At 38.7% G+C, this 25,890-nt stretch overlaps 9 gene segments (V, D, J or C); 7 read left to right on the forward strand and 2 right to left on the reverse strand.

The window, feature by feature from the left end:
* Window positions 1-1,064: 1,064 nt before the first annotated feature.
* On the reverse strand, window positions 1,065-2,747 carry LOC133996816 (Ig kappa-b4 chain C region-like; the record flags this gene model as incomplete). The annotated part of the segment is given in 3 exon segments: window positions 1,065-1,390; window positions 2,191-2,242; window positions 2,739-2,747. Coding segments are annotated over 3 exon segments (387 nt in total), but the record flags the coding sequence as incomplete, so codon positions are not given.
* A 385-nt stretch (window positions 2,748-3,132) lies between these two features.
* LOC133996817 (Ig kappa chain V region K-25-like) lies at window positions 3,133-3,623 on the forward strand. The segment is given in 2 exon segments: window positions 3,133-3,184; window positions 3,292-3,623. Coding segments are annotated over 2 exon segments (384 nt in total).
* Window positions 3,624-5,294: 1,671 nt separating this feature from the next.
* LOC133996818 (Ig kappa chain V region 3381-like) lies at window positions 5,295-5,776 on the forward strand. The segment is given in 2 exon segments: window positions 5,295-5,346; window positions 5,454-5,776. Coding segments are annotated over 2 exon segments (375 nt in total).
* Window positions 5,777-7,403: 1,627 nt separating this feature from the next.
* Window positions 7,404-7,919, forward strand: LOC133996819 (Ig kappa chain V region K-25-like). The segment is given in 2 exon segments: window positions 7,404-7,492; window positions 7,600-7,919. Coding segments are annotated over 2 exon segments (372 nt in total).
* A 6,381-nt stretch (window positions 7,920-14,300) lies between these two features.
* On the forward strand, window positions 14,301-14,782 carry LOC133996820 (Ig kappa chain V region K-25-like). The segment is given in 2 exon segments: window positions 14,301-14,352; window positions 14,460-14,782. Coding segments are annotated over 2 exon segments (375 nt in total).
* Window positions 14,783-16,439: 1,657 nt separating this feature from the next.
* On the forward strand, window positions 16,440-16,921 carry LOC133996821 (Ig kappa chain V region 3381-like). The segment is given in 2 exon segments: window positions 16,440-16,491; window positions 16,599-16,921. Coding segments are annotated over 2 exon segments (375 nt in total).
* Window positions 16,922-18,235: 1,314 nt separating this feature from the next.
* LOC133996823 (Ig kappa chain V region 3381-like) lies at window positions 18,236-18,714 on the forward strand. The segment is given in 2 exon segments: window positions 18,236-18,287; window positions 18,395-18,714. Coding segments are annotated over 2 exon segments (372 nt in total).
* A 2,595-nt stretch (window positions 18,715-21,309) lies between these two features.
* Window positions 21,310-21,885, forward strand: LOC133996952 (immunoglobulin kappa variable 1-39-like). The segment is given in 2 exon segments: window positions 21,310-21,361; window positions 21,578-21,885. Coding segments are annotated over 2 exon segments (360 nt in total).
* A 940-nt stretch (window positions 21,886-22,825) lies between these two features.
* Window positions 22,826-23,524, reverse strand: LOC133996824 (Ig kappa-b4 chain C region-like). The segment is given in 2 exon segments: window positions 22,826-23,315; window positions 23,467-23,524. Coding segments are annotated over 2 exon segments (384 nt in total).
* Window positions 23,525-25,890: the final 2,366 nt, after the last annotated feature.

The following is a 25,890-nucleotide window of genomic DNA, read 5'->3' on the forward strand; positions in this document are numbered from 1 at the left end:
GAAATAAACTGTTGTTTCTTTAATGGGTTTGATCATTTTCACTGTTGCAAAATTCCAATTTGATCAATAATCAGTAAAAAAAAACACGCAAAAAAATTCATCTTATATTTAAATACATACATTCCTACTGAAAGACCTCACAGATGTTAAATTAATCATTATAAATCAGATATCACTATGATAAATCCTGACGTTTACATGACTGTATTTCTAATTTAAAACCAGTATATATGTGTCTGTTTGAAATTGTTGGCGAAAGACTGAAAAGGACTTAACAATTTAAAAAGAAAGAAAAATTATTTAGGTGTTAGGCTTTATGTAGATAAACACTGCCTAAACATCTCAATGACTTTTTGCACTAACATTTCCATCATTTAATGCTTCTCTTTGGACATTAGCTAGCAACAATCCAATCTCCCTTTTTGCCTTCGTCATGTAAGAAATTATGTAACCAACACACGCATAAGTGTCAATAACAAATTGGATGTCCAAATTAACCTTCCAACATTTTTTTTTTTTTTTTTTTGTAATTATTTTTTTCAGGCATAGACACCTTTATTAACAGTAGAGAGACAGAAAATCATGGAAGAGAGAGGGGGATGTGACATTCAACAAAGGTCCTCCGGCCAGGATTCGTTCCAGGGTCCGCTGCGTATGTGGCATGCACCCTAACCACTCAACCACCTGCGCACCATACCTTCCGACATTTTATTAGTTGCTTGCTACACTGATTTAGCCAAACTTCATTAACCTGCCTTTTTAAAACTATTTGTGTATTTCTAGCTAAATGTTCATATGCAGCCTCAAAAGTACAAAAGTACAAACATACACATTCTGTCAATAATGCATTGAGACAAATGATTTGATTAATATGTCTTTATTGTTTTAACATACAGAGAATATCAGCATTATTGAAGCAAAAAAAGATAGACACTTGAGAAATGTGAAGATTGTGAAGAGAGAAATAGACAGAAAGAAACAGAGAGATTTAAAGACATCAGAGTGAGAGCAGTAGCAGAGTGAAACCAGTAGCAGAGTCCCAGTGAGTCAGATCAGGACTGGGGACACTGGTCTCTCCTCAGTGTCTCTGAGAGTGGAGTCTGGGAGCCCTGGGTGGCCTCACAGGTCACAGAGCCCACCTTCCTCCACTGGTCTGCAGTGAGCCTCAGGGTGCTGCTCCAGCTGTAGAGGCCGTCCTTCTGCAGCACCGCGGGGCTCCTGCTCTGCTCCAAGCTGCTGCTGCTGCTGCCGTCCACCTTCCAGGCCAGACTCCAGTCTGAGGGGAAGCCCTTGTTGGCCAGACATATAAGCGTGGCCTTGCCCTGCTTCAGCTCCGGGTCCAGCTCCTCACTCGAGGGGGGCAGCACCGTTAGGGTGGGACGGACATCACCTAGGAGACAACAATCACATTATAGGACAGGGACCACACAACTGTCAGTAAAACAGCAGACAGTTAGACACCGTTACTGTGTGAGAGTGGATTTTCCCCTTTAAGGAGTTTGTGTCAGATGTGTTTTCTGCTCCACCAGTCACTCACTCACACATTGTTTCACTTCCCTTTAAGAAACCTCTCATGCAGATCAGCACAGAAAGACTCATCGTACTGTTTGACCTGAAATATATAAAACTACACTGCAAATAGAACAAGAACATTTCATAACTTTCTTCTCAAAAATATGAAAACAATCAAACATTTGAACAAAGCGTTACATTACAACACTCACTGGAAGCATAACCAAACACAGAAGATGAACTGACCACCAGCTGATTTCAAACATCACTTAGCAAACTGTTCAAATGACTTCAAACTAAACAATGTAAAGATCGTAAAACACAATTTTTTATCATTGCCCTGCTCAATTTTATTTGAACAAATTATTTTTGAACTGAGAGTAAAATATAATAATCTTAAAATTAAAAATGACTCTTAGATAATGATTTTAAAATTAATCTAAATTTTCATCTTTTCTACACGTCAAGTTATTAAATTTCAGTATGACGAGAATGTGAATAGAAAAGTTTAGTGAAGCTGCTCTGAGTTATCCTCCATGATAAAGGAAGAGAAATACAAACATCAATATTAAAAGTGCCGTTAATAAAAATGATATTTTTATCTACTGTAAGCATTCAAAAACTGAATTTTAAACATAACTTTACAATATTATATTTAGTATTTGAACAGAAACTTACTTCCAACATCCAGTCTGGTTCCTCCACCAAAAGTCCACCACAGTGATACAAACTCATTGAGTCGTCGTACAAAAACCTCTCACTGTAGAGAGACACGGCTCTCTGACTTTGAACACTGAACTAAAACTACAAGCTCTCAAAATGCAGCTTCACTATTAAAGTTTTAAATTATGTTTTATTTCTTGAATTAATGTTTCAATGTCCTTTACAATGAGTTTTTGAGTTTTAAAATGCAAAAGTGGTCTATGTCTCTAAGTGCAAATTATTTACAAAAAAAAAGTTTTATATTAAAGTGAACATGAAAAATCTGAATCATGAAGATAAAATAACTCCTGAAATGATAAATAATATAAACATTTGACTTACTTCCAACATCCAGTCTGGTTCCTCCACCAAAAGTCAACCACAGTGATACAAACTCATTGAGTCGTCGTACAAAAACCTCTCACTGTAGAGAGACACGGCTCTCTGACTTTGACACAAACAAACTCATTAAAATAAATCTCTTGTTTTTAATGTTTTTAAGATAATTTTCTTAAGAAATTGACAAATTTCATGATTGCATCATTTTATTCCACATTAATACATTTTAAATTCAATTTATATAATTTTTTCTGGTAATATGTTTAAGTATGATAAATTACATCCTAAAAAAAAGAAGCTGTCAATTCACATGAAGCCCAAACGAAATTAAATGATTCACAGACACATCCTAATCAATACTCTAATAACTTGATTGATCCATTGATTAAACAGCATCATCAGAGTAATCCAAGTCCACGTTGGAGTCAGTCAGAGCATTTCCATAGAGAGCCACTTTGCATCAGCAGCACAATGCTCCAGTGCTCTGGGAGAGTTTATAGTCCTGAGAGTTGAACACTGGATGACTGACAGCTGTCCTTCATGACAACAGAAGCCACAGAAATCCTCCTCATCAAAAACATGACTTTGATCTCCGTCCTCATCTGGACTCTCCTCTGCTGCTGCTTCACAGGTAAAGTCCAGAGAATCAAACTCCTCTCCTCTATGAACATCCGTCACTCTGAAATGAAGCCCACAAAACCATGATGCTGCTTTATCTTTTTGTCTCTGTATCCTCAGAGTCCAGAAGCCAGTACACAGTGACTCAACCTGCAGCAGTGAGATCTGCTCTAGGAGGATCTGCACCCATCAGCTGTAGAGTCAGTCAGAATGTTTATTTTGGGAGCAACTACCATTATTTGGCTTGGTACCAACAGAGAGATGGAGAAACTGCTAAACTGCTTATTACCAGGTCTACTTATAGAGAATCAGGGATTCCAGGTCGTTTTACAGGCAGTGGATCAAACTCCGACTTCACTCTGACCATCAGTGGAGTTCAGGCTGAAGATGCAGCAGTTTATTACTGTCAGAGTCTCCACATTCCCAACAGTCAGAATGTGTTCACACAGTGAAAAAGCGTCGTACAAAAACCTCCCTCAGTCAGACTGAACAGAAACTGAACTGACTGCTGCAGCTGGAAGCTACTGCAGAGACTGATACAGTTCACTGAACACACACACACAGATATGATCCTGTAACATAATATAGATAATATTCATAATTATTTTTCATGATTGTTCTCATTGATACGAACACAGTCACAACTTTCAGACTGTGACTTTTTACGTGGATTTTTTTCTGCTGATCTACACATTTATCACCACTGAACCATCAAAACAGACAGACTGCACTCACAAAATGAATCCTACTAATACAACATGAAATTAAACCAGTGATATTATGGCATTAACTGGTTACATGAGGATGAAACATCTCAGTAGATTGTCATGGTTGGTTAGTGTCTTTACTTTCCTCCGTTACTATTTTCCAACAGATGTCCTCAGACTTTTTTAGTGAAGGCTGGACTGTGTGGGAGAGGCCTTATTTTGAGTTGGACTTTTTAGAAAGACTGAAGTATTACATTAGCTGACTTTATTAGTTGGTCTTTTCTCTGTCTTCCAGTCTGTCTGTGTGTGTTGTGAGTGTGTCTGTCTCTGTTCAGCTATTCCCTCCACACTTTCCCTGCACACCTGCCCTGCATCATGTTCATCAGCCCTGCTCTGCTCCCAGTGTTTTTCCAAGCTAATCACTCCCAGCCTGCACTTGTGTCTAGTCACCTGTTCCCCTTTCCCTCATTAGTTCAGACAGCATTCAGCATTGTGTTTTATCCAGTCAGCTAGTTTTCTCTCCTTTTCAATCCTTTAAAAAAATACAAAAATGTGTGTGTAAAATGATGACTGTTATAACCCTCTAAAGGAGCTCTTTACAAAGAAGGCCAAACATAATGCAGAAGTCAAAACTGTGAAACATTCAACCAATTTATTAAGAAAGTAACCAACAACTTATAACAAAAACTGATGGGTTGGCCAAACTGAACAAAAAGAAAAAGACACAGACCATTCCACAAAGGGTCAAAGGATATGGGCTCTCCCCTCTAACATAAATCCACAAACACAATAAAATTCAGAAAACAGGACTACCAGACCCACCAAACAAACAGAAAACTAACAAAGGTAAAGAACTAAAACATGGTTAAAAAAACACAAACTGCTGCTGCCAATGCTGAGAAGTGGAAGAGAGCATGAGCCAAATTTAGCCCCTCTATATCGATCCTTACACAATCAGACTGGATCAGGACTTAAGAGAAAACACAGAACATTATAAAAGGAGATTCATGCAATACCAATCTTATCCAGCACGGGGGGGAGTATGTAATAGTGACAATAAATGATAAAATCCTTCTGAAATTCTCTAGAGACAAATTCAGTGTTTGAAGACTCATTTAACACGTAACATGTGACAGCAGATATTAGTGTAACAATATGTTTGGACACATTATTTGATGAATAGATCTTTATCATTTACAGACGGTATCAACATTTCAGCAAGCAATATAAATAAAACATTGAAAACGTGATGATTCTGATAATCAGTCAGAACATTTCCATAGAGAGCCACTTTGCATCAGCAGCACCATGCTCCAGTGCTCTGGGAGAGTTTATAGTCCTGAGAGTTGAACACTGGATGACTGACAGCTGTCCTTCATGACAACAGAAGCCACAGAAATCCTCCTCATCAAAAACATGACTTTGATCTCCGTCCTCATCTGGACACTCCTCTGCTGCTGCTTCACAGGTAAAGTCCAGAGAATCAAACTTCTCTCCTCTATGAACATCCGTCCCTCTGAAATGAAGCCCACAAAACCATGATGCTGCTTTATGTTTTTGTCTCTGTATCTTCAGAGTCCAGAGGCCAGATCACAGTGACTCAGCCTGCAGCAGTGAGATCTACTCTGGGAGGATCTGCAACCATCAGCTGTAGGACCAGTCAGAATGTTTATAGTAGCAACCGCTTATTCTGGTACCAACAGAGAGATGGACAATCTCCTAAACTGTTCATTACCTATGCTACCACTCTAGCATCAGGGATTCCAGGTCGTTTTACAGGCAGTGGATCAAACTCCGACTTCACTCTGACCATCAGTGGAGTTCAGGCTGAAGATGCAGCAGTTTATTACTGTCAGAGTTATCACTGGCTCAACAGTCAGACTGTGTTCACACAGTGAAAAAGCGTCGTACAAAAACCTCCCTCAGTCAGACTGAACAGAAACTGAACTGACTGCTGCAGCTGGAAGCTACTGCAGAGACTGATACAGTTCACTGAACACACACACAGATATGATCCTATAACATATTATAGATAATATTCATAATTATTTTTCATTATTGTTCTCTTTGATACAGCACAGTCACAACTTTCAGACTGTGACTTTTTTATGTGGGTTTGTTTCTGCTGATCTACACATTTATCACCACTGAACCATCAAAACAGACACACTGCACTCACAAAATGAATCCTACTAATACAATTTGACATTAAACCAGTGATATTATGGCATTAACTGGTGACATGAGGATGAGACATCTCAGTAGATTGTCATGGTTGGTTCAGTGTCTTTACTTTCCTTCCTTACTATTTTCCAACAGATGTCCTCAGACTTTTTTAGTGAAGGCTGCACTGTGTGGGAGAGGGTTTATTTTGAGTTGGACTTTTTTAGAAAGACTGAAGTATTACTTTAGCAGACTTTATTAGTTGGTCTTTTCTCTGTCTTCCAGTCTGTGTTTGTTGTGAGTGTGTCTGTCTCTGTTCAGCTTTTCCCTCCACACTTTCCCTGCACACCTGCCCTGAATCATGTTCATCAGCCCTGCTCTGCTCCCAGTGTCTTTCCCAGCCAATCACTCCCAGTCTGCACTTGTGTCTAGTCACCTGTTCCCCATTCCCTCATTAGTTCAGACAGCATTCAGCATTGTGTTTTATCCAGTCAGCTAGTTTTCTCTCCTTTTCAATCCTTTAAAAAAATACAAAAATGTGTGTGTAAAATGATGACTGTTATGACCCTCTAAAGGAGGTCATTATAAAGAAGGCCAAACATAATGCAAAAGTCAAAAGTGTCAAACATTCAACCAATTTATTAAGAAAGTAACCAACAACTTATAACAAAAACTGATGGGTCGGCCAAACTGAACAAAAAGAAAAAGACACACAGACCAGTCCACAAAGGGTCAAAGGATCTGGGCTCTCCCCTCCAACATAAATCCACAAAGACACTAAAACTCAGAAAACAGGACTACCAGACCCACCAAACAGCCAGAAAACTAACAAATGTAAAGAACTAAATCATGGTTAAAAAAACACAAACTGCTGCTGCCAGTGCTGGGAAGTGGAAGAGAGCATGAGCCAAAGTTCTCCCCCTCTAAATCAGTCCTTCCTCAATCAGACTGGATCAGGACTTAGGAGAAAACACAGAACATTATAAAAGTAAATTAATGCAATACCCATCCTATCCAGCAGGGGGAGTATGTAATAGTGACATTAAATGATAAAATCCTTCTGAAATTCTCTAGAGACAAACTCAGTGTCTGAAGACTCATTTAACACGTAACATGTGACAGCAGATATTAGGGTAACAATATGTTTGGACACATTATTTGATGAATAGATCTTTATCATTTACAGACGGTATCATCATTACAGCAAGCAACAAATAACACTTGAAAATGTGCTGATTCGGTAATTCAGTCAGAGCATTTCCATAGAGAGCCACTTTGCATCAGCAGCACCATGCTCCAGTGCTCTGGGAGAGTTTATAGTCCTGAGAGTTGAACACTGGATGACTGACAGCTGTCCTTCATGACAACAGAAGCCACAGAAATCCTCCTCATCAAAAACATGACTTTGATCTCCGTCCTCATCTGGATTCTCCTCTGTTGCTGCTTCACAGGTAAAGTCCAGAGAATCAAACTCCTCTCCTCTATGAACATCCGTCCCTCTGAAATGAAGCCCACAAAACCATGATGCTGCTTTATGTTTTTGTCTCTGTATCCTCAGAGTCCAGAGGCCAGTACACAGTGACTCAGCCTGCAGCAGTGAGATCTACTCTGGGAGGATCTGCAACCATCAGCTGTAGAGTCAGTCAGAATGTTCATGGTGGGACCTACTTACACTGGTACCAACAGAGAGATGGACAAACTCCTAAACTGCTCATTTACACTGCTACCACTCTAGCATCAGGGATTCCAGGTCGTTTTACAGGCAGTGGATCAAACTCTGACTTCACTCTGACCATCAGTGGAGTTCAGGCTGAAGATGCAGCAGTTTATTATTGTCAGAGTTTCCATGCCACCAGTCAGTATGTGTTCACACAGTGAAAAAGCGTCGTACAAAAACCTCCCTCAGTCAGACTGAATAGAAACTGAACCGACTGCTGCAGCTGGAAGCTACTGCAGAGACTGATACAGTTCACTGAACACACACACATTTAGCTGCTCCTTGAAGTTGTCCACAGTGTAGATCTGTAAAAGTGATTACATGTGTGTTTAATTTAATTATTAATGACACTCTGGACCTCTTATAAATGATGCAGGGATGTGAAATACAGATGAAAATGGGTTATATCAGATTACAAAGAATAAATAAATGTGTGAATGATCATCTTTATCTTAGCTTGAGGTACATGGATCTAAGTTAAATAACAAATCACAATTAGAAAGAAACAGAAGTCAATCAAACACTTCACATGTTGGTTAAGAGTAATATCAGTTCAGAAGGGACTCCTACATTACTGATGGTAGATTTAAAAGATGATGAAATAGAAACATCTGAAAACTTTATTGAGAAGGAAGAAAATGCATCAACGTCTCAGACATCTGCTCAGACTGATACCTCCATAAAATTAGCTTGATGATATCTGATTATACATCTCTAAACCTTCATCCTCCCTTTTTTCAGTCCTTACTGTGATACGGCAACTTAAATGTCTACACTCTCTTCCATCTTAAGGGCAGAAAGAAGTAAATTTAACATTTTACCCAATTAAAATGAAGTTTTTAAATGAAAATAGATCCCCTTAATAAACTAAATTAATTATTATTCAATATCCTTATTAAATATATTTACAGGTATGAACTCCTTTATCCGACCCTTCCTCTCAAGAGACATTCAATAGATTTTAGTAGATTTAGCAGATAATCTCCTAGAAGTGTTCTTGACATTCTCATTTTGGACCTTTTTTTCTAAATGCCTGTTTACATTTTTTTTTAAAGCCAAACACACGTTTTCTCAAAAAAGAATTAACTTTCTCTACCTGCTTGATTGAAGCCAAATACAGTTCTGTGCCTCATGTTTTCATCTTTCATTCATACTCCATTATGTTTCCAATTGTTTAAATAGTCAAAGCTTTTTTGGGGGAAACAGCATGATATGTTGAGGACAGCTCCAGTTGACTGACTCTGTGTGTTTGCATATCTGTCCTGCCTCTCTGCTCCCAGCCGTTAAGAGGCCAGTGTTGATCAGTGGCTGTCCAGACCTTTCAGAGCCACTGACACGCCGCCAGCACAATGATGATGTCACTGACTCTACTGCTGGGCACCCTGGGGCTCCTTGTTCAGGGTGAGACTCTCTGCTGAAAACTTGGCTTCAGGATGCAACCAGGTTCACCACAATGATGTTCTGCTGTGATGGAGAAACACTGAAACAAGCAGCATTTACCTTCTTCCATCTATTCTCCGTGTTAAAGAAATGATACTCTTCTGTTTTCATGTTGATCATCTTTCTCCAAGCTGGATTTGTCTCAATAAGCCTTCTCCTCTTTTTCATGGTTTCCAGGTTCATCAGGAGAAATCATCATGACTCAGTCTCCTGGATCTCACGCTGTTGCTCGGGGACTGACTGTCTCCATCAGATGTAAAGCCAGTTCAAGTGTTAGTACTAGCAGGCTCCACTGGTATCTTCAGAAGTCTGGAGAAGCCCCTAAACTCCTGATTTATTCAACTACAAGCCGTCAGTCTGGAGTTTCAGATCGTTTTAGTGGAAGTGGATCTGGGACTGATTTCACTTTGACCATCAGTACAGTTCAGACTGAAGATTCAGGAGTTTATTATTGTTAGCAGAGTAACAGCTCCCCGTTCACACAGTGATACAACATCGTACAAAAACCTCCCTCAGCTGGAGAGGAACTGATCTCACTCAACAGCTTCACTCAGACCAGAAACAACAGAGGTTTGATATGAAAGACATCACTTAATACAGCAATAATCCTATAATCATTCTTTTAGTTATTCAAAGTAAGCATAGTTTTAAAGATTATATTGTTGATTAAAAAAAAGATGTATATTTTAGTGTTAGACTTTGTTATGTAGATAAACACTGCCTAAACATCTCAATGCCTTTTTGCACTAACATTCCCATCATTTAATGCTTCTCTTTAGGCATTAGCTAGCAACAATCCAATCTCCCTTTTTGCCCTTCGTCATGTAAGATATTATGTATCCAACACACGCATAAGCATCAATAACAAATTGGATGTCCAAATTAACCTTCCAACATTTTTTTTTTTTTTTTGTAAGGATTTTTTTCAGGCATAGACACCTTTATTAACAGTAGAGACAGAAAATCATGGAAGAGAGAGAGGGATGTGACATTCAATAATAATAATAATAATAACTTCAATTTATATAGCGCCTTTCAAGATACCCAAGGTCGCTTTACAAGAGTGGGAGTAGGGGGGTAGGGGCAGGGTGGGGGTTTAGGGAGGGTAGGCAAGAGAGAAGAGGTGTGTTTTGAGGTGCTTTTGGAACTGTGTCAGAGAAGTGGCGGAACGGATAGGAGGGGGCAGGGTGTTCCAAAGGGTAGGGGCAATTGCACAGAAAGCCCTGTCACCAAAGGTCTTGAGTCTGGTGCGGGGAGTGGAGAGTAAGTCCTTGCTGGTGGAGCGCAGGGACCGTGACTGGGTGTACGGGTGGAGGAGGTCAGTGATGTACTTGGGTGCCAGTGAGTGAAGTGATTTGTAGGTGAGGAGGAGGATTTTGTAGCTGATGCGTTGTTTGATTGGCAGCCAGTGGAGTTTCGTGAGGATGGGGGTGATGTGCTGCCACCCTGGCAGCTGAGTTCTGGACAAAGGTCTTCCGGCCAGGATTCGTACAAGGGTCCGCTGCGTATGCGGCATGCACCCTAACCACTCAACCACCTGCACACCATACCTTCCAACATTTTATTAGTTGCTTGCTACACTGATTTAGCCAAACTTCATTAACCTGCCTTTTTAAAACTATTTGTGTATTTCTAGCTAAATGTTCATATGCAGCCTCAAAAGTACAAAAGTACAAACATACACATTCTGTCAATAATGCATTGAGACAAATGATTTGATTAATGTCTTTATTGTTTTAACATACAGAGAATATCAGCATTATTGAAGCAAAAAAAGAAAGACACTTGAGAAATGTGAAGATTGTGAAGAGAGAAATAGACAAAAAGAGAAAGAGACATTTAAAGACATCAGAGTGAGAGCAGTAGCAGAGTAAAACCAGTAGCAGAGTCCCAGTGTGTCAGATCAGGACTGGGGACACTGGTCTCTCCTCAGTGTCTCTGACAGAGCCTTACAGCCCTCGGTGGCCTCACAGGTCACAGAGCCCACCTTCCTCCACTGGTCTGCAGTGAGCCTCAGGGTGCTGCTCCAGCTGTAGAGGCCATCCTTCTGCAGCACCGCGGGGCTCCTGCTCTGCTCCAAGCTGCTGCTGCTGCCGTCCACCTTCCAGGCCAGACTCCAGTCTGAGGGGAAGCCCTTGTTGGCCAGACATATGAGCGTGGCCTTGCCCTGGTCCAGCTCCTCACTGGAGGGGGGCAGCACCGTCAGGGTGGGATGGGCATCACCTAGGAGACACCAATCACATTAGAGGACAGGGACCACACAACTGTCAGTAAAACAGCAGACAGTTAGACACTGTTACTGTGTGAGAGTGGATTTTCCCCTTTAAGGAGTTTTGTCTTTTCTGCTCCACCAGTCACTCACTCACACATTGTTTCACTTCCCTTTAAGAAACCTCTCATGCAGATCAGCACAGAAAGACTCATCATACTGTTTGACCTGAAATACATCAAACTACACTGCAAATAAAACAAGAACATGTCGTAACTTTCTTCTCAAAATCATCAAACATTTTAACAAAGCGTTACATTACAACACTCACTGGAAACATCACCAAACATAGAAGATGAACTGACCACCAGCTGATTTCAAACATCACTTAGCAAACTGTTCAAATGACTTCAAACTAAATTTACCAATGTAGAGATCGTACATTTTGCACATTTTCAACACCATTTTTATCATCACTCTACTCAATTTTATTTGAACAAATTATTTTTGAACTGAGAGTAAAAATCGTAATCTTAGAATTAAAAATGACTCTTAGATAATGATTTTTAAATGAATCTAAATTTTCATCTTTTCTACACGTCAAGTTATTAAATTTCAGTATGACGGGAATATGAATAGAAAAGTTTAGTGAAGCTGCTCTGAGTTATCCTCCATGATAAAGGAGGAGAAATACAAACATCAATATTAAAAGTGCCGTTAGTAAAAATGATATTTTTATCTATTGTAAGCATTCAGACACTTAATTTTAGACACAACTTTACAATATTATATTTAGTATTTGAACAGAAACTTACTTCCAACATCCAGTCTGGTTCCTCCACCAAAAGTCAACCACAATGATACAAACTCATTGAGTCATCGTACAAAAACCTCTCACTGTAGAGAGACACGGCTCTCTGACTTTGACACACTGAACTAAAACTACAAGCTCTCAAAATGCAGCTTCACCATTAAAATGTTAAATGATGTTTGATTTTCTGAATTAATGTCTCAATTTCTTTACAATAAGTTTTTGAGTTTTAAATGCAAAAGTGGTCTTTGTCTCTAAGTGCAAATTACTTAACAAAAATAGTTTTATATGACAGTGAACATGAAAAAACAAAATCATGAAGATAAAATAACTCCTGAAATGATAAATAATATAAACATTTGACTTACTTCCAACATCCAGTCTGGTTCCTCCACCAAAAGTCGACCACAGTGATACAAACTCATTGAGTCGTCGTACAAAAACCTCTCACTGTAGAGAGACACGGCTCTCTGACTTTGACACAAACAAACTCATTAAAATTAGACTCTTGTTTGTAACATTTTAAAGATAATTTTAAAACTGCAATGTGCAAGTGCTGCAAATTTCATGATTGTGTCACTTTGTTTAATAGATATTAATTTTAAATTCTATTGATTTTTTTTGTGGTAATACATTTAAATATAATAAATTACATTCTTAAAAAAAGCTGTCAATTCACATGAAGCCTAAACAGCATTCAATGAATCACCAACACACCCTAATCAATATTTATTTATTTCATTATCCTTTATTTTACCTCAAAAGACCACTGAGGAGGGATCTTCTTTTACAACAGTGTCGAGACCAACAACAACGCATGAACAATATCAGGTAGCTAAATAAAAGAAAATATAATAATGAATGAATGCAAGTAGATAAGATAAAAATACAGTAAAGGTAAAAAACATTTGCAGTCAATAAAGACAAGGTCTGAGATAAGGCCTTTGAACAGCTGTAATGGTTCTAACTAATAGCGCAACAACCCTATTCTGTGATCGAGTACCAATATCATGTGACTACAGGGTGAATACCTGTAGTAAAGCTTCATATATAATGTTTATTTTGGTAAAGAGTACAGCAGTGGGTACTGTAGGGATTGTTAGGTATAAACCTTCAGGCTGAGTGGTACACAGCATCCAGTGAATTCAATGTAGAAACAGCTGCTTTACCATAAATTACATCCCTATAATCCAAAACAGATAAAAATAGTGATTTGACCATTATTTTTCTGTGGAGAATAGGGAAGCTATTTTTATTTCTATACGAAAAACCAAGTATTGTTCTCAGTTTACCAATAAGTGTGTTAATGTGACGTTTAAAATTGAGATAATTGTCCAGCCAGATGACAAGATATTTATACTGGGGCACTTTCTCTATGCATGTGACATTAGCAGAAACAATATTGCGGGATTCAGAGAGAGTATTCTTAGTGAACAGCATCCATGTAGTTTTGTCTGTGTTTATCACTAACTTATTTCTATGTTAATGAAGTTGAAGTGAATCAAATGAGGGTTTCAGATGTTCAAAGGATGACTAAGGACTGGTTGAAGTACAATATTAAACTGTGTCAACAATGTGAGTTGGAAAGGAGCTGTTATTTTTCTTTTCAAAATGTACTTGGATCATGACAGGAGCTGGTGAAAGAGTGTAAGTAGTAGCCATATTTACCATTTTTTAGTGTAGCAGTATAGCGATTCCTAAGTTATCTGAAAAGAAGTGGGAGGGGGTTTTGAACCGCCTAGCTTGAGCCCAAGCTCTGTTTCTAGATATAAAAAGCTCAGCTAAGTCAGCCGTAAATCATGTGCTACATCGAGCTTTTACTCTTACTTTCTTAAAGTGAGCATGTTTATCAACAATGCATATTCAGATCAATTGATTGATCCATTGATTAAACAGCATCATCAGAGTAATCCAAGTCCCTGTTGGAGTCAGTCAGAGCATTTCCATAGAGAGCCACTTTGCATCAGCAGCACCATGCTCCAGTGCTCTGGGAGAGTTTATAGTCCTGAGAGTTAAACACTGGATGACTGACAGCTGTCCTTCATGACAACAGAAGCCACAGAAATCCTCCTCATCAAAAACATGACTTTGATCTCCGTCCTCATCTGGACTCTCCTCTGCTGCTGCTTCACAGGTAAAGTCCAGAGAATCAAACTCCTCTCCTCTATGAACATCCGTCCCTCTGAAATGAAGCCCACAAAACCATGATGCTGCTTTATGTTTTTGTCTCTGTATCCTCAGAGTCCAGAGGCCAGTACACATTGACTCAGTCTGCAGCAGTGAGATCTACTCTGGGAGGATCTGCAACCATCAGCTGTAGGGTCAGTCAGAATGTTTATAAGGGGTACTGGTTACACTGGTACCAACAGAGAGATGGAGAAACTCCTAAACCGCTCATAACTTATGCTACCACTCGAGTATCAGGCATTCCAGGTCGTTTTACAGGCAGTGGATCAAACTCTGACTTCACTCTGACCATCAGTGGAGTTCAGGCTGAAGATGCAGCAGTTTATTACTGCAAGAGTTATCACTATCCCAACTATCAGTGGGTGTACACACAGTGAAAAAGCGTCGTACAAAAACCTCCCTCAGTCAGACTGAACAGAAACTGAACCGACTGCTGCAGCTGGAAGCTACTGCAGAGACTGATACAGTTCACTGAACACACACACAGATATGATCCTATAACATATTATAGATAATATTCATAATTATTTTTCATGATTGTTCTCATTAATACAAACACAGTCACAACTTTCAGACTGTGAATTATTTCTGCTGATCTACACATTTATCACCACTGAACCATCACAACAGACAGACTGCAGTCACAAAATGAATCATACTAATACAACATGACATTAAACCAGTGATATTATGGCATTAACTCGTTACATGAGGATGAAACATCTCAGTAGATTGTCATGGTTGGTTCAGTGTCTTTACTTTCCTTCCTTACTATTTTCCAACAGATGTCCTCAGACTTTTTTAGTGAAGGCTCCACTGTGTGGGAGAGGGCTTATTTTGAGTTGGACTTTTTTAGAAAGACTGAAGTATTACTTTAGCAGACTTTATTAGTTGGTCTTTTTTCTGTCTTCCAGTCTGTCTGTGTTTGTTGTGAGTGTGTCTGTCTCTGTTCAGCTTTTCCCTCCACACTTTCCCTGCACACCTGCCCTGCATCATGTTCATCAGCCCTGCTCTGCTCCCAGTGTCTTTCCCAGCCAATAACTCCCAGCCTGCATTTGTGTCCAGTCACCTGTTCCCCTTTCCCTCATTAGTTCAGACAGCATTCAGCATTGTGTTTTATCCAGTCAGCTAGTTTTCTCTTGTTTTCAATCCTTTAAAAAAAATACCATCATTTGTCTGTAAAATGATGACTGTTATGACCCTCTAAAGGAGGTCATTATAAAGAAGGCCACACATAATGAAAAAGTCAAAAGTGTCAAACATTCAACCAATTTATTAAGAAAATAACCAACAACTTGTGAAAAACTAATGGGTCGGCCAAACTGAACAATAAAAAAAGACACACAGACCATTCCACAAAGGGTCAAATGATCTGGGCTCTCCCCTCCAACCTAAATCCACAAGGACACTAAAACTCAGAAAACAGGACTACCAGACCCACAAAACAGACAGAATACTAACAAAGGTAAATAACTAAAACATGGTAAAAACAACACAAACTGCCGCTGCCAGTGCTGGGAAGTGGAGGAAAGCATGAGCCAAAGTTCTCCCCCTCTAAATCAGTCCTTCCTCAATCAGACTGGATCAGGACATAGGAGAAAACACAGAACATTATAAAAGGAAATTCATACAATACCAATCCTATCCAGCAGGGGGGAGTATGTAATAGTGACATGAAATGATAAAATCCATCTGAAATTCTCTAGAGACAAATTCAGTTTTTGAAGACTCATTTAACACAGTAACATGTGACAGCAAATATTAGTGTAACAATATGTTTGGACACATTATTTGATGAATAGATCTGTATCATTTACAGATGGTATCAACATTACAGCAAGCAAAAAATTTTACACTTGAAAACGTGATGATTCTGTAAATCAGTCAGAGCATTTCCATAGAGAGCCACTTTGCATCAGCAGCACCATGCTCCAGTGCTCTGGGAGAGTTTATAGTCCTGAGAGTTGAACACTGGATGACTGACAGCTGTCCTTCATGACAACAGAAGCCACAGAAATCCTCCTCATCAAAAACATGACTTTGATCTCCGTCCTCATCTGGACTCTCCTCTGCTGCTGCTTCACAGGTAAAGTCCAGAGAATCAAACTCCTCTCCTCTATGAACATCCGTCCCTCTGAAATGAAGCCCACAAAACCATGATGCTGCTTTATGTTTTTGTCTCTGTATCCTCAGAGTCCAGAGGTCAGTACACATTGACTCAGCCTGCAGCAGTGAGATCTGCTCTGGGAGGATCTGCAACCATCAGCTGTAGAGCCAGTCAGAATGTTCATGGTTCAAACTGTTTAGCCTGGTACCAACAGAGAGATGGAGAAACTCCTAAACTGTTCATTACCTATGCTACCACTCGAGCATCAGGGATTCCAGGTCGTTTTACAGGCAGTGGATCAAACTCTGACTTCACTCTGACCATCAGTGGAGTTCAGGCTGAAGATGCAGCAGTTTATTACTGTCAGAGTTATCACAATGCTAACAGTCAGTATGTGTTCACACAGTGAAAAAGCGTCGTACAAAAACCTCCCTCAGTCAGACTGAACAGAAACTGAACTGACTGCTGCAGCTGGAAGCTACTGCAGAGACTGATACAGTTCACTGAACACACACACACATTTAGCTGCTCCTTGAAGTGGTCCACAGTGTAGATCTGTAAAAGTGATTACATGTGTGTTTAATTTAATTATTAAATGAATTGTGGGCCTTTAAAAGTCACCAATACAGGTGGGACATGAGAACTTTTTCAGGACAGTGTTAAAGACAATGACACTGTGGACCTCTTATAAATGATGCAGGGATGTGAAATACAGATGAAAATGAAGTTATAACAGTTTACAAAGAAGAAATAAATGTGTGAATGATCATCTTCATCTTAGCTTGAGGTACATGGATCTAAATAAATAAATCACAAATAGAAAGAAACAAAAGTCAATCAAACACTTCACATGTTGATAAAAAAGTGATATTAGCTCAGAAGAGACTCCTACATTACTGATGGTAGATTTAAAAGATGATGAAATAGAAACATCTGAAAACTTTAATAAGAAGGAAGAAAATGCATCAGCGTCTCAGACATCTGCTCAGACTGATACCTCCATAAAATTAGCTTGATGATATCTGATTATACATCTCTAAACCTTCATCCTCCCTTCTTTCAGTTCTTACTGTGATACAGCAATTTAAATGTCGACACTCTCTACCATCTTAAGTGTAGAAAGAAGTAAATTTAACATTTTACCCAATTAAAATGAAGTTTTTAAATTAAAATAGATCCTCTTAATAAACTAAATTAAAGAAAATCTATTGTTCTCATCTACAGACATAATACATATCCTTATTAAATATATTTACAGGTATGAACTCCTTTATCCGACCCTTCCTCTCAAGAGACATTCAATAGATTTTAGTAGATTTAGCAGATAATCTCCCAAAAGTGTTGTTGACGTTCTCATTTTGGGCCTTTTTTCTAAATGCCTGTTTTAAAAAAAATAAATAAATAAACACACATTTTCTTTAACAGAATCAACTTTCTGTACCTGCTTGATTGAAGCCAAATACAGTTCTATGCCTCATGTTTTCATCTTTCATTCATACTCCATTATGTCTCCAATTGTTTAAATAGTCAAAGCTTTTTTGGGGGAAACAGCATGATATGTTGAGGACAGCTCCAGTTGACTGACTCTGTGTGTTTGCATATCTGTCCTGCCTCTCTGCTCCAGTGCTCTGGGAGAGTTTATAGTCCTGAGAGTTGAACACTGGATGACTGACAGCTGTCCTTCATGACAACAGAAGCCACAGAAATCCTCCTCATCAAAAACATGACTTTGATCTCCGTCCTCATCTGGACTCTCCTCTGCTGCTGCTTCACAGGTAAAGTCCAGAAAATCAAACTCCTCTCCTCTATGAACATCCGTCCCTCTGAAATGAAGCCCACAAAACCATGATGCTGCTTTATGTTTTTGTCTCTGTATCCTCAGAGTCCAGAGGCCAGTACACATTGACTCAGCCAGCAGCAGTGAGATCTGCTCGGGGAGGATCTGCAACCATCAGCTGTAGAGTCAGTCAGGATGTTTATAGTACTTGCTTAGCCTGGTACCAACAGAGAGATGGAGAAATTCCTAAACTTCTCATTTACACTACTACCACTCGAGCATCAGGGATTCCAGATCGTTTTACAGGCAGTGGATCAAACTCTGACTTCACTCTGACCATCAGTGGAGTTCAGGCTGAAGATGCAGCAGTTTATTACTGTCAGAGTCTCCACTATCCCAACAGTCAGTATGTGTTCACACAGTGAAAAAGCGTTGTACAAAAACCTCCCTCAGTCAGACTGAACAGAAACTGAACTGACTGCTGCAGCTGGAAGCTACTGCAGAGACTGATATAGTTCACTGAACACACACACACACATTCAGCTGCTCTTTGAAGTTGTCCACAGTGTAGATCTGTAAAAGTGATTACATGTGTGTTTAATTTAATTATTAAATGAATTGTGGGCCTTTTAAAAGTCACCAATACAGGTCAGAGCTGGGGACTCGGACTCGCGACTCTGACTCGAGTTGCACTTAAGTCTCACTAAACTGTGACTTCAGACTCGACTTGGACTCGACCTCAAAAGACTTCAGACTTGACTTCGACTCGAGGCTTGAGACTCGCGAACAACTTTTATTTCATGTTATTATTATTATTCTCATTATTTATCTGTCATTCATCTTTTTGTATGATCTCTGGCTCTGAGCTAGATGTAAACACCAACGTCATGCCACGCGCATGCGCCATGTGTGAAGCGCGCATCTTCAGTATCAGACATTGACAATGGCGAGTACGACAAGTTCAGCAGGAGTGCCTCAGATCATTACGTTTGGATACAATGCCTTCACACTCCCGTTTTTCCCTGGTTCTCCCATATTTCGAACCCCTCTCCCACCGCCCTCCCGTCATTTCTCCCGTAATTGACAAGCCCCAAATTTGTTTGTTAATAATAATAAGAAGCGCACGATAGCAAAGGTTTTATTTTGAAAGCTCAGACAGGAAACCACCGCAACTCCGTTATTTAGTGCCACTAACTTAGTGGCTCCGCTACTAATTATTAAAAAACACAACGTTGCGTTAACTACAGTATGGTCATTTTATATATATATATATATATATTTTATAATATCCCCACACATTCCCTGCTGTGTGTTGTGTTAAGCAGCAGATAAAAGGCAGCTTGGAGAAAAAAATAATGAACATCTGTTTGTACCACAGTGTTAAACTGCAGTGTTTCTGTGATGTTCATGTTTTGTTCATTTTGTTGTATTTTACAACATTGTTAAAATAATTATTTTATGGTTGAAGAAAATACAGTTATGGAATTGAAATAATTCTTAGTCTATGTTTCTTCACATCACATTGCAGTAGATTCTCTACAGTGAACCTACAATTGATACATTTTCATACTGTCCTATATCAAGGTCTAGGTCAAGGTAATAGCCGAAGGTAGATTTGGTTACAGTTTCAGGAGAGGGCATCTCAACATACAAACAGATACATACATACAAACTTCAGTGACAGCAGACAGTTAAAACACCACAAAAGCAGACATGGGCAGGTGCTCGCAAGGCTAACTGATCAGGATGAAGGATTGTACAGCTCTAAGGTCAGAATTTGAATTTGATTTAGTGTTGGCGAGAGACTTGAGACTTGACTCGGACTCTTGACCAGAGACTTGAGACTTGACTTGGACTTGACCCTCAAAGACTTGAGACTTGACTTGGACTCTAGCTCAAAGACTTGAGACTTGACTTGGACTTGTAAAAAATGACTTGTGAACAGCTCTGATACAGGTGGGACATGAGAACTTTTTCAGGACAGTGTAAAAGACAATGACATTGTGGACCTCTTATAAATGATGCAAGGATGTGAAATACAGATGAAAATGAAGTTATAACAGTTTACAAAGAAGAAATAAATGTGTGAATGATCATCTTCATCTTAGCTTGAGGTACATGGATCTAAATAAATAAATCACAAATAGAAAGAAACAAAAGTCAATCAAACACTTCTCATGTTGGTAAAGAGTAATATTAGCTCAGAAGAGACTCCTACATTACTGATGGTAGATTTAAAAGATGATCAAATAGAAACATCTGAAAACTTTAATAAGAAGGAAGAAAATGCATCAGCGTCTCAGACATCTGCTCAGACTGATACCTCCATAAAATTAGCTTGATGATATCTGATTATACATCTCTAAACCTTCATCCTCCCTTCTTTCAGTCGTTACTGTGATACATCAACTTAAACGTCTACACTCTCTTCCATATTAAGTGTAGAAAAAAGTAAATTGAGGATTTTACCCAATTAAAATGAAGTTTTTAAATTAAAATAGATCCCCATGATAAAATAAATTGAAGAATAACTATTGTTCTCATCTACAGACATAATACATATCCTTATTAAACATATTTACAGGTATGAACTCCTTTATCCGACCCTTCCTCTCAAGAGACATTCAATAGATTTTAGTAGATTTAGCAGATAATCTCCCAAAAGTGTTGTTGACGTTCTAATTTTGGGCCTTTTTTCTAAATGCCTGTTTTTTAAAAAATAAATAAATAAACACACATTTTCTTTAACAGAATCAACTTTCTGTACCTGCTTGATTGAAACCAAATACAGTTCTGTACTTCATGTATTTATCTTTCATTCATACTCCATTATGTCTCCAGTTGTTTAAATAGTCAAAGCTTTTTTGGGTGAAACAGCATGATATGTTGAGGACAGCTCCAGTTGACTGACTCTGTATGTTTGCATATCTGTCCTGCCTCTCTGCTCCCAGCCGTTAAGAGGCCAGTGTTGATCAGTGGCTGTCCAGACCTTTCAGAGCCCCTGACACGCCGCCAGCACAATGATGATGTCACTGACTCTACTGCTGGGCACCCTGGGGCTCCTTGTTCAGGGTGAGACTCTCTGCTGAAAACTTGGCTTCAGGATGCAACCAGGTTCACCACAATGATGTTCTGCTGTGATGGAGAAACACTGAAACAAGCAGCATTTACCTTCTTCCATCTATTCTCCATGTTAAAGAAATGATACTCTTCTGTTTTCATGTTGATCATCTTTCTCCAAGCTGGATTTGTCTCAATAAGCCTTCTCCTCTTTTTCATGTTTTCCAGGTTCATCAGGAGAATTCATCCTGACTCAGTCTCCTGGCCCTCAGTCTGCTGTTCCAGGACAGACTGTCACCATCAGATGTAAAGCCAGTTCAAGTATGAGTATCTACCTTCACTGGCATCTCCAGAAGTCCGGAGAAGTTCCTAAACTCCTGATTTACTCAACTACAAGCCTTCAGTCTGGAGTTTCAGATCGTTTTAGTGGAAGCGGATCTGGAACTGATTTCACTCTGACCATCAGTAGAGTTCAGACTGAAGATTCAGGAGTTTATTATTGTCAGCAGAGTAACAGCTGGCCGTTCACACAGTGATACAACATCGTACAAAAACCTCCCTCAGCTGGAGAGGAACTGATCTGACTCAACAGCTTCACTCAGACCAGAAACAACAGAGGTTTGATATGAGAGACATCACTTATTACAGCAATAATCCTATAATTATTCTTTTAGTTATTCAAAGTAAGCTTAGTTTTAAAGATTATATTGTTGAATTAAAAAGAAAGAAAAATTATTTTTAGTGTTAGACTTTGTTATATAGATAAACACTGCCTAAACATCTCAATGTCTTTTTGCACTAACATTCCCATCATTCAATGCTTCTCTTTGGGCATTAGCTAGCATCAATCCAATCTCCCTTTTGCCTTCGTCATGTAAGGAATCATATAACCAACACATGCATAAGCGTCATTAACAAATTGGATGTCCAAATTAACCTTCCACCATTTTACATTTTTTTTAGGATTTTTTTCAGGCATAGACACCTTTATTAACAGTAGAGAGACAGACAATCATTGAAGAGAGAGGGGGGTGTGACATTCAAAAAAGGTCCTCTGGCCAGGATTGATACCAGGATCCGCTGCGTATGTGGGATGCACCCTAACCACTCAACCACCTGCGCACCATACCTTCCAACATTATATTAGTGGCTTGCTACACTCATTCAGTCAAACTTCATTAACCTGCCTTTTTAAAACTATTTGTGTATTTCTAGCTAAATGTTCATATGCAGCCTCAAAAGTACAAACATACAAATTCTATCTGTCAATAACTGTAGAGACAGAAGACGCCTCATCACCACATCTGTCCTTTTTCTTCATCATGTCTGTTGATATGGCTAATATATAAAGTTCTGTATATCAGAGTCAAATAAATGTTCAAAATTAATCAATTTGTTCTGATATTTTTTTTAAATTACAGTGAAGTGAAACTGACAGCTAATAATGATGATAATAAAAACTACAAAAATCAATGATTGGATAAACACGTCTTTATTTTCTTGAAATATTGAAATCACTGAGCAAGAAACATCACTACTGCAACATTTAAAGAGACAGAGAGGAAAAAAACAAGAGTAGCAGAGATCAGAGTGAGAGCAGTAGCAGAGTAAAACCAGTAGCAGAGTCCCAGTAAGTCAGATCAGGACTGGGGACACTGGTCTCTCCTCAAAGTCTCTGAGAGTGGAGTCTGGGAGCCCTGGGTGGCCTCACAGGTCACAGAGCCCACCTTCCTCCACTGGTCTGCAGTGAGCCTCAGGGTGCTGCTCCAGCTGTAGAGGCCGTCCTTCTGCAGCACCGCGGGGCTCCTGCTCTGCTCCAAGCTGCTGCTGCTGCTGCCGTCCACCTTCCAGGCCAGACTCCAGTCTGAGGGGAAGCCCTTGTTGGCCAGACATATGAGCGTGGCCTTGCCCTGGTCCAGCTCCTCACCGGAGGGGGGCAGCACCGTCAGGGTGGGACGGACATCACCTAGGAGACAACAATCACATTAGAGGACAGGGACCACACAACTGTCAGTAAAACAGCAGACAGTTAGACACAGTTACTGTGTGAGAGTGGATTTTCCCCTTTAAGGAGTTTGTGTCAGATGTCTTTTCTGCTCCACCAGTCACTCACTCACACATTGTTTCACTTCCCTTTAAGAAACCTCTCATGCAGATCAGCACAGAAAGACTCATCGTACTGTTTGACCTGAAATATATCAAACTACACTGCAAATAAAACAAGAACATTTCATAACTTTCTTCTCAAAATCAGTAAACATTTTAACAAAGCGTTACATTACAACACTCACTGGAAACATAACCAAACACAGAAGATGAACTGACCACCAGCTGATTTCAAACATCACTTAGCAAACTGTTCAAATGACTTCAAACTAAACAATGTAGAGATCGTACATTTCGCACATTTTCAAACACCATTTCTATCATCACTGTGCTCAATTTTATTTGAACAAATTATTTTTGAACTGAGAGTAAAAATCGTAATCTTAAAATTAAAAATGACTCTTAGATAATGATTTTAAAATGAATCTAAATTTTCATCTTTTCTTCAAGTTATTAAATTTCAGTATAACGGGAATGTGAATAGAAAAGTTTAGTGAAGCTGCTCTGAGTTATCCTCCATGATAAAGGAGGAGAAATACAAACATCAATATTAAAAGTGCCGTTAATAAAAATGATATTTTTTATCTGCTGTAATCATTCAAAAAACTGAATTTTAAACATAACTTTACAGTATTATATTTAGTATTTGAACAGAAACTTACTTCCAACATCCAGTCTGGTTCCTCCACCAAAAGTCCACCACAGTGATACAAACTCATTGAGTCGTCGTACAAAAACCTCTCACTGTAGAGAGACACGGCTCTCTGACTTTGACACACTGAACTAAAACTACAAGCTCTCAAAATGCAGCTTCACTATTAAAGTTTTAAATTATGTGTTATTTCTTAAATTAATGTCTCAATTTCTTTACAATGAGTTTTTGAGTTTTAAAATGCAAAAGTGGTCTTTGTCTCTAAGTGCAAATTATTTACAAAAAAAAAGTTTTATATGAAAGTGAACATGAAAAATCAGAATCATGAAGATAAAATAACTCCTGAAATGATAAATAATATAAACATTTGACTTACTTCCAACATCCAGTCTGGTTCCTCCACCGAACGTGTACCACAGTGATACAAACTCATTGAGTCGTCGTACAAAAACCTCTCACTGTAGAGAGACACGGCTCTCTGACTTTGACACAAACAAACTCATTAAAATTAGACTCTTGTTTGTAACATTTTAAAGATAATTTTAAAACTGCAAATTTGCAAGTGCTGCAAATTTCATGATTGTGTCACTTTGTTTAATATGTATTAATTTTAAATTCTATTGATTTTTTTTGTGGTAATACATTTAAATATAATAAATTATATTCTTAAAAAAAGTTGTCTATTCACATGAAGCCTAAACAGCATTCAATGAATCACCAACACAACCTAATCAATATTTATTTATTTCTTAAACCTTTATTTTACCTCAAAAGACCACTGAGGAGGGATCTTCATTTACAACAGTGTCGAGACCAACAACAACGCATGAACAATATCAGGTAGCTAAATAAAAGAAAATATACTAATGATTGAATGCAAGTAGATAAGATAAGAATACGGTAAAGGTAAAAAAACATTTGCAGTCAATAAAGACAAGGTCTGAGATAAGGCCTTTGAACAGCTGTAATGGTTCTAACTAATGGCGCAACAACCCTATTCTGTGATCGAGTACCAATATCATGTGACTTCAGGGTGAATAGCTGTAGTAAACATTCATATATAATGTTTATTTTGGTAAAGAGTACAGCAGTGTGTACTGTAGGGATCGTTAGGTATAAACCTTCAGGCTGAGTGGTACACAGCATCCAGTGAATTCAATGTAGAAACAGCTGCTTTACCATAAATTACATCCCTATAATCCAAAACAGATAAAAAATAGTGATATGACCATTATTTTTCTGTGGAGAATAGGGAAGCTATTTTTATTTCTATACGAAAAAACAAGTATTGTTCTCAGTTTACCAATAAGTGTGTTAATGTGACGTTTCAAATTGAGATAATTGTCCAGCCAGATGACGAGATATTTATACTGGGGCACTTTCTCTATGCATGTGACATTAGTAGAAATAATATTGCCGGATTCAGTGAGAGTATTCTTAGTGAACAGCATCCATATAGTTTTGTCTGTGTTTATCACTAACTTATTTCTATGTTAATGAAGTTGAAGTGAATCAAATGAGGGTTTCAGATGTTCAAAGGATGACTAAGGACTGGTTGAAGTACAATATTAAACTGTGTCAACAATGTGAGTTGGAAAGGAGCTGTTATTTTACTTTTCAAAATGTACTTGGATCATGACAGGAGCTGGTGAAAGAGTGTAAGTAATAGCCATATTTACCATTTTTTAGTGCAGCAGTATAGCGATTCCTAAGTTATCTGAAAAGAAGTGGAAGGGGGTTTTGAACTGTCTAGCTTGAGCCCAAGCTCTGTTTCTAGATTTAA

Source organism: Scomber scombrus, chromosome 16 (assembly GCF_963691925.1).
Source record: "Scomber scombrus chromosome 16, fScoSco1.1, whole genome shotgun sequence".
Lineage (NCBI taxonomy): Eukaryota > Metazoa > Chordata > Actinopteri > Scombriformes > Scombridae > Scomber > Scomber scombrus.